The sequence below is a fragment of the Dermacentor silvarum genome, chromosome 4 (assembly GCF_013339745.2).
Source record: "Dermacentor silvarum isolate Dsil-2018 chromosome 4, BIME_Dsil_1.4, whole genome shotgun sequence".
NCBI lineage: Eukaryota > Metazoa > Arthropoda > Arachnida > Ixodida > Ixodidae > Dermacentor > Dermacentor silvarum.
In genome coordinates, this window is record NC_051157.2 from 28,419,366 (window position 1) to 28,428,886 (window position 9,521).

The following is a 9,521-nucleotide window of genomic DNA, read 5'->3' on the forward strand; positions in this document are numbered from 1 at the left end:
AGCACTAGGAATTAGAATACAAACTAACTCTGAAACACAGAAATCCATTGCGACATATGGCAGACAAAGTGGCTTGTTTCGAGTAGTGTAGAAGGGGTCGGCAAGCCCGTGCGCGAGCGGCGGAACTGAACATCCACCTGAATGTGCATAAAGCGGGAGATCAAAGACTGAGATGAAGGTGTTCCTCAGCCAATAATCCGGGAACCCACATTCCTTTCCCACCCTATCACCAACAGTGGTCTAGAGCCGTCCCCTTCCTTAAAATAAAGGCTTTATTCAATTTCAATTAATCGTCTATCAATTGTCTACGTTGGCGGTGCCCTTTTGGTGACCTTTCCGTGACCTTGCAGCGACCTTGGCGAAACTGCGTCGTGACGAAAAATGGCCAATGCTGCAAAGAGTAAAAACACGACTAAAATTCTCGGATTGATGTCACATTTCTAAGAGAGGTTCCTGTAAACAAAGTAAATTAGGGGCTTTGAGAAGAAAAGTTGGTTGAGTTCTGTCTGGGTGGGAATAGAACCCGAGCCTCCGAGGTGCAAGATGAGCAAGCTTCTCTGAAGCCATGGCTTCTTTTTTTTCTTACATGGTATTTATTGCATCATGAATATGCGAGAAAAATAGCATACACGACAAACGTGCGAGCACTAGCCAACACATCTCGTATTCATGGCCTAGAAAGGACCTCTAAATAACGTTGAGCACAGCATGCACAAAAAAAAAACTACAAGTAGCCTTGAACTTTGAAGATGCTACACTTGTGTAGTCCAAACATTCCTCAAATCCTGTGCTTAATGTAGCTCGAATCCTGCTGAAATTCTGCGCTTGTGTAGCTCAAATCCCGCGCTAATGCAGCTCCACTACCGTGAAACCTGGGGAAGTGCGAAGCAGTGATGCACCGGTGTTTCCGTTATATTAATTCACCATTGGTTTGAATTACACAAGCGCAGACATTGAACAGGATTGGAGCTACATTAAGCGCTGGATTCAACTTCTGCGCTTGTATAGTTCAAATCCAGCGCTAACGCAGCTCCACTAACGTGAAACCCTGGGAAGTGCGAAGCAGTGATGCGCCGGTGTTTCCTATATGTACGTTATGCTTGTGCTATTCTTGCACAAGTGAGGAGGAATAGAGCGCTTGTGGGTTGGTGGCGCCCTCTCTTTCCCTGCACCAGACTGGCACACCAGACTGGCGCTGGTACCAGACTGGCGTTTCGGAAGCGATTTTCATGAGTTTCTGCTTATTCCCGCATGTCCCTGACTAATACTCACATATCCAATGGGGGTATGCGCCACACGTGCTCTTATTATCGTTAATCGTGACGTAACTGACGAGCATGTCATGTTATTGATGTCATGACCTCTCAGTCATGTTAGTCGCACATTCGTACCCTTCCATACGAATTTTGGTATATACCACGTGAACGAGGCGTGAGCTTTCGGCAGACCTTGCTTTTGCGCGTGACCACGACGACATGACATCACATTATACGCCGACAGTCCGGGCCCCTAAAGTGCTTCGCACTTAAAAGCCGGCAGATCCCACGCCCTGTGGGAATCTATATTATGTTAAGCAGTGTGCGCAGAGCCCAAGTTAGGTAACGAAACGACCATGAGAGCTCCATGACGTAGGCGGCTGTTTGATGACCTAAATGACACGCATGTCATGATATTCATGCCATGAGTCCTCAGGATTGCCTTTAGCTATACCTAAAAGATCTTAAGGCGAAAGCCTTCCTCATGCTGATGATTATGACTACGGCCATCAACCTTTAGTGTTTTACTTCACTTAGAACCACATCTGAACCCATTCCATTGTTTTTGAGTGTTAACCTTTGTTAGCTGAGTCATTGTCATTTTGCTGAGTCATGATCATGACTATGGCTTTGTAATGCCCGCCGGCGCCACAACGCGGGGCGCTTTGGTCGGCGCTCTCAGCGGGCGCCTTGGTGCCGGCTGTAAAGAAAGAGAAAAATAAAAGACGGCAGATCCCACGCCCTGTGGGAATCGATGTTATGCGAAGCAGTGTGCGGGGAGCCTTCCAAGTTAACGAAACGACCATGACAGCACCAAGACGTAGATGGCTCTTTCATGACCTACATGACACACATGTCATGACATTCATGTCATGAATCCTGAGGAGTCCCTTAAGCTACACCTACAAGACATTAATAAAGGCCAAAGCCTTAGTCATGTTCATGACTATGACTTCTACTAGCATCCTTCAGTATTTCCTTCACTTAGTACCCACATCAGAACCCATTTCAGTGGTTTTTGAGTGTTAACCTTTTTTCGCTGAGTCATTGTCACTTTCGCTGAGTCATGCTCATGACTATAACTTCTACCAGCACCTTTTAATGTTTCTTCACTTAGTACCCACGTCAGAACTAGAGCACTGCACGGGCCGATTTTTTCAGCCCGGGCCCGGCCCGGGCCCGTTTTTACTTTGGGCTGCCCGCCCGAGCCCGATCAAAACTTTTATAGCGAAACCCGGGCCCGGCCCAGGCCCGGAAATAATCTACGTTATCCGCCCGGCCCGGCCCACCACCCCTTTACCTTAGGCCCGAGCCCGACCCGAGCCCGCCTCGAAACCGGCCCGAACCCGGCCCGAGACCAAAAAATCCATGTTTTTCAGAGTTGAGACGCCCGAGAATAACTCGCTGCACGTTACATGCACACCACCAGAAAGCCCGAGCCCGGCCCGGGCCCGGGTCAAAAAGCACACGCCGTGCCCGAGCCCGTGAAAAAACTGCTCTACCCGGCCGGGCCTGGGCTTTCGGGTACGCCCGAGCCCGTGCAGTGCTCTAGTCAGAACCCATTTAGTTGGTTTTTGAGTGTCAACTTTTTTTTTCGCTGAGTCATTGTCATTTTTGTCATGCTCATGACCATGGCTTCTACCACCATGCTTTATTGTTTCCTTCACCTAGTGCCCACGTCCGAACCCATTACAGTGGTTTTGAGTGTTACTATTTTTTCGCTGAGTCATCGTAATTTTTGCTCAGTCATGTTCATGACTATGACTTCTACCATCATCCTTTAGTGTTTCCTTCGCTTAGTACTCACGTCCGAACCCATTTCAGTGGTTTTTGAGTGGTAATGTTTTTTTCGCTGGCTCATTGTCATTTTCGGCGGCTGTTTCATGACCTGCATGTCATCACATTCATGTCATGTCCTATCATTTATATTCGTCATACACTCGCGTCATACTATTGCAATTTCGGTACCTATCAAGTTGACGAAAAGACCATGAGAGCACAAAGACGTAGGCGGCCCTTTCATGACCTACATGACACGCATATCAGGACATTCATGTCGTGACTTATCATTCATGTTCGTAACACACTCTTGTCACACTATGACAACTTTTTTGCATACCAAGTTAACGAAACGACCCTGAGAGCACCAAGACGTAGATGGCTAGATAGATAAAGGGTTTTTCACTAAGGGCTGGTCGATGTAGAAAGGGAGTAAAACAAGTGTGTGAGGAATTAACGAATTTTATTGCGAAAGCAATTATACGGACACTCGAAAAGGATTTCTGCCGTCGGCGTCAGCGTCGCCGTCGCCTGTGAGGTTCTGTATGACGTCAACGACGATGAAATCGTCGCCGCGCGCCGGGCGCTGTATGTGCGAGTGAAAGGGCGCGAGGGACGCGCGCTTTCACGGGGAGCGAACGCACGGCGGAGAACAAACGCGCGTTCTGCGCTGTGCTCCCTGAAGCGGAGCAGAATTAAGCGTCTCTTTCCTCCTTTACAATCGCCATATATATAGAGCAAACGCGACTTCGTCGCTGAAAGGCCGTGGGGGGACGGGAGGGAGCGAGGAGAGGCGACGTTTAGATGCGGCAACAAATGCGTATTTATATAAAAAAGTTGTCGCAGTTTCACCTGAAAGGCGAATCATCAATTGCGATAGCAAATTTGTAGAGAGCTATACGGAGTAATGATAGTAGCTTCATCAGCTGTATAAACTTGGACATGCAGCAGCACCGGCAACACGCAGAACTGTTGTCGACGCCGTCGGCATTATGCCCGCGTTCGCACAAAACGCGTGCGGCGTTGGTGACTGTTGCCGGAGCCTCTGGGGGCGGCTCGTTTTTCGACATCAGAATGGGACACTCGTCGAGTTGCGTCGGAAGTCTTTACCACCTTCTCGCCTCACAACGTTTGTACATAAATACGCACTTGGTGCCGCAGCTAAACGTCGCCTCCCTTCCCTCCCCCCCCCCCTGCCTTTTGCGCGTCGGAAGAATGCGCGTTTGCTCTACATATATGGTGATTGTAACGGAGGAAAGAGACGCCTATTTCTGCAGCCCTTCAGGGAGCACGGCGCAGAACGCACGTTTGCTGTCCGACGTGCGTTCGCTCCCCGTGAAAGCGCGCGTCCGGAGCGCCCTTTCACTCGCACATACAGCGTCCGGAGCGCGGCGACGATTTCATCGCCGTTGACGTCATACGGAACCTCACGGCGACGGCGACGGCGACGCCGACGGCAGAAATCTGCTTTGGAGTGTCCATATAATTGCTATCGCAATAAAACGTTGCGAGGCGAGAAGGTGGTAAAGACTTCCGACGCTCCTCGATGAGTTTCGCGTTCAGATCTCGTCGAAAACCCCCGAGCCGCCTCCAGAGGCCCTGGCAACCGTCACCAACGCCGCGGGCGTTCGGTGCGAACGCGGGCAAAACGGCGACGGTGTCGACAACAGTTCTGCGCGTTGCTGGTGCTGCTGCATGTCCAAGTTCATGCAGCTGATAAAACTATTATCCTTACTCCGTATAGGTCTCTACTAAGTTGCTATCGCAATTGATGCTCGCCTTTCGGGTGAAACTGCGACATTTTAGGGGCGAAGCACCTTAGAGCCGAGCCTTGTCCCTCGTTGTCCGTAGCTCTGGTTTGCATGGAGACCGCTAGGGGCGCTGCGGTGCACAAGGGCTATATAAGCGCTGTATATACTGTACGCATGTACACTATATATATATGTATAAATATATATATATACGCCAAGCTCCGGTACCGCTTCCGGAAGCCGGAACCGGAAGCCGGCTGCCGGCTTCCGGAGAACGCTTCCGGCGTTTTGCCCGAATGATCCCCCGGTGCTTTGCCAACTCATCATCATTCACTTCGTAGATATGCGGTGTTTTAAAGACGATAGTCTTTCTTGGGGAACTTAAACGCTGAAAATTTGGTCTGTCTGTCTGTCTGTCTGTCACCCGATTCAGCCACCCGGCCAAAGTTGGACCACTTGCTTACCGCCCACACTATTTAAACTGGTACGGCTGTTCATACTTGTGAACGTTATCGATCACAAAGTAAATATTACGCATATCTGAGGCGCAACATCACTAGGTAAGTATTAGGAGGTGTGTTCCTTTAATAGAAAATACATAGATACGTAACTCTAAAGACCCTAGTTTCTTAAGCTGCGCTGAAAATGCCATGCTATGCGCGCCGACGAACGACATTCCCCGACTGCGCGCCGACGAGCGCCCTCTGCCATGGAGGAAGGAAACCCTCTGCACAAGCTCATGTTTCCCGATGTTTCTCAGATGGCGTCCATGTCTCACGCAGCGCCTCCTCAATTTTATCAATGCCAGCCAGATGCGCCCGATTCAACATAAAGGAAGCGCTGTCTGAGGCAGGGCAAAACATAAATGGCCGCTTGATGAAATAATGCGGTAAAATGAAATCTGTTCAAACAAACCTCCATTGCATTTATCATGCCAGGACGGAAATGGTACGAGAACAGCATCACGGGTGGCCGCGGATCAGACCAGCACTCATGTAGTACGGCCGGCAGAAGACTATCGTCTTTCGACGACATTTGCAGCGAAGCACGCAGATACGCGGCAATTTTTTTGTTAATTGTTTGCTATTGCCCCGACGCGCGCAGGTCTGGTAGAAATGCTGAAAAAGTGGCTTGTGTTTGAGTTTCCTCGTAGGAGAATTAGGTTTTCTCGTACATTCAGATCACAATCCAACGTCGATTGGTAAACAATCCGACGGCGAATCCAACGCCGAATGGTAAAGTCGTACTTTACCATATTTCTGATGAATTTGACTGCGAGAAATTCAATTTTTGTTCACCAAAGCCTTGCACCACGCGGAGGGCCTGTGCGTTCGGAGTGGTTGGGGATAATTTTCCTACGCCACCCGCCGGCATCTGACGCGGGTTGCCGACGCCGGATTTTCTGTGACACGGGGCCCTTAACGCTGTGGCGTTGAAACAGTGGAATTTATAATATAAGCTGATCATCCACAGTCTTGCAGTCTGGCGAAGATTCACATGAGTTGTCAGAAAGATATCATCGGTTATTAAGTAACGTCAATTCATGGTCACTGTCAAATCTAACTTAATAATGATCCTGGGAAAACGAAGGTAATCATTTTCAGAGCTACAAACAAGAGATTCAACATTAAACAAGGCATTATGTGCGCAGAACATAGAATCGACATTGTGCTGATGTACACAGGACCCTTGTTGTAACAAATTCATGTCATGTTAGTTGGAATGCTCACATAAATAATTTATTTAAGAAACGTTATTAAGAAATGTTCTAAGAAACTAACACTTAGACAAACTCACGTAAAAATATTACGTGAAATATTTCTGAACTACTCATTTAAGTATTCATTGAATTATATATTAAAATGCAGTCTTCATTCTCAGAGGACTGTGTTCTACAAGATAGGTTTCTCTGGCTTCTGATGCTCTGTGTATTATTATTCTATTCTTTCTACTTCCTATCAGTATTACGGAGGTTATTTCATGCTATTGCAGCTAGATCTTGTATTAGTCGTGTCCCTATTTATTTCTGTCAGTAACATTAGAGTGTTACGTACTGTTGTAGAATTGTTCTTTGTTACTTTCTTGAATTAATGTTTGTTTTGCATTCTAACGCAAATGCATTGTGTTTTTTCGGTTATACAAGTAAGAGTACATGTTCTTTATTCTACTACTCATACTTATTCTCTAAATTCTATATTCTATATTCTACTTACTGTCTAAATAACTTGTTTATTTTGTGTATGATGCGTTTTTAAACCTTTGTAAGGTATTTGCATGTCACATTTCGTCATGTATGTATGAATTCCTGGGCCCTGTCAAGTTGTTTCCTTGCATCTTTTAGCTCAGGAGTCCAGGGACGATATTTCCTTATAAATAAATAGAATTGAATGGAATTGAATTAACTGGAATGGCAATCGATTTTTAGCAGACCTTTAGGGTGGTTTTACCAAAGGCGGTGCTATTCGTATAATTTATGCCATGCATTCGTGACTTCATTACTTAATTCATTTCATTTCGATAATTCCATCTTGTATCTCACAGTAGCCATTTAGAAAAGAATGAATGCATTCTGGGGTTTTAAGGGCCAGAACCACCATTTTATTGTGAGGCACGCCGTAGCGGGGGACTTCGGATTAATTTTGACCACCAGGGGATCTTTAACGTGCCCTCAATGCACGGGACACGGGTGATTTTGCATTTCGCCTCCATCGAAATGCGGCCGCCACGGCTGGTATTTGACCCCGTGACCTCGTGCTTAGCAGTACAACGCCAAAGCCACTAAGCAACCACGGCGGGTTGTGATAGCCAATCGATAGCCAATCAATAGCTAATCAATAACTGATCAAAAATCAATAAATTCTGGTAAATGCTGGCGACGACTTGGTATTGCTTAGCCTAGCCCAAAAGCCAGGACTAGCTAGGTGCCCATCAGCTCCACTGTCTCTTTAGCATTGCGCCTCCAGTGCCAGCTACGTTGTTTTTTTTTTGTTTTTTTTTAATTTAGTGACCTCGACTTGCGATATGTCATGGGATCCACCTTAACACTCCTAAGCACGCGATTGGCTCCATGTGATTCCGTTGGAAGGTCTGTTGGAACTTAAATAATATGTTATGGTATATGACACATAGGCAGGAGGAAAATATGACGTTTGTTGCTCTGATAGACTAACTCACATGAGCAGGAAAATTGCAGCCGTTGATAATATGGCGAGAAAGGCGGCCGTCACCAACATGGTGTCGTCTGAGGTCTTCTTGAGGCGCACAAGGCAGGGGCTGTCGTTTGGCTCGGTTCCGTTGGCCGGCGAGTAGGACAAAACAAGATACGATGATCACAAACGGTCATTCTAGCACGGGAAGGCTGCGACGCTTCGAACATGTCACTTTTATTTTCTTTGAACGTCCTTGCATCACCGATAAAGCAATCTCTTGATCGCACGTGACGAGGAGCTGCTACCACTTCCTGTTTGGTTTTTCTTTATATCTGTGTTATCACTGTTGGTCTCGCGGACCTCAAGGCCATACACACTGCGTCGCACGTTCCTTCCGCTATGTGCTAGCATCTCTGTGAGTCGTGGCGTATGGATGCGTTAGATAAAGGACGCTGACTGCCAACCCTAGAACAGAAACAGTATCCGTCGGAGACATTCCGAGACCACTGCACCCACAGAATGATCAGATATAAGGTCATATTGAGGCGTTACTGTGCGTGCGACTGAGATTATTTTAATAGTATGGGGACGTCGGTGCAGCGCAGGTATAAAGATAATTCATGTAACGTCACGGGCGCATATTGCGGTCCTATTCACTTATATGACGTTGCTTGAAGCAAGCAGATTGACATAACGTGCATTATGGTGGCTGTTTACACTTTTATCTTAGCCAAAAGGCCGAGAAGCGATGTGAACCGTTCAGATTGAGCATTGGATAATGCTTGTCATTGAGAGGGAAGATACGACAGCTCATCAAAATACTTCGAAAAAGTTATTGCTCAGCTCGAGAGAAAAAAAAGCAAGGATAAGTAGTTGAGGAGTAGCGGCCCTACTGCACACTGCATATTGCGCACCTTCACATGCATAGTGCACCGCCGTTAGACATAAACAAGGCCTGGCCACTTTATCTCCAAGTAATCGCAGTTTCGCCCCGCTACGCGGTATTGTATCGCATGTGCCTATGTTATCCATGCTTCCATTGACATTCAATTACCTTGTCGTTCTGAGAGTTGGAATCTTGTTTTCAGTTTTTTTCTTTGTTATTAAATGTATGGTGCAAAAGAGGTTAGCATCATGGGTAACGCCGACTGCTGCTTCTGGCTTATTACAAGTAGACAGGTCGTTTGATTAACTCACGGTTGGATGATCTTGGTAATACCGTTGCGGGGTGTTTGTGACGCTGATTCACATCTGCATATCAATCCCGATGTTGGCGTCGTCGTACTGGGGTGTCGACATGGCTGCCAGCCCGTAGCCGAACACGTCTAAACAGAAGCTGGTCTGGGGGGGTGTGAACTGATTCGCGACATCAACCGAGAGGGAATGTTTCAGAAAGAGTACCCGAACAAAGGGAGCCCCTGTGCGACTTGTCCAGACGCCGTTGGAACTGCGGTTTTCATGTTACGCAGCCTGTGCTTCAGCTCGCGGTATCAACAGGTGGCGTATATTCAAACGCTAGCCATGCACAATTGCTGATTCGAAAGCAAGCAGGAGATATACCTTTTAACATCGAAGCTGTTAAGCCC

General features: G+C 47.2%; 1 protein-coding gene across 2 annotated transcripts in view; it reads right to left on the minus strand.

Annotated features, from left to right (window-relative positions):
• The window catches only part of LOC119449670 (cytochrome P450 3A14), a 65,105-nt gene extending 56,954 nt beyond the window's left edge, over nt 1-8,151 (minus strand). For both annotated transcript variants that reach the window (XM_049665361.1, XM_037712892.2), the window contains exon 1: nt 7,961-8,151. In XM_049665361.1, the coding sequence (XP_049521318.1) occupies nt 7,961-8,019 (59 nt within the window). In that variant the 5' untranslated portion in view covers nt 8,020-8,151. The remainder of the gene's footprint in view (nt 1-7,960) is intronic.
• Nucleotides 8,152-9,521: the final 1,370 nt, after the last annotated feature.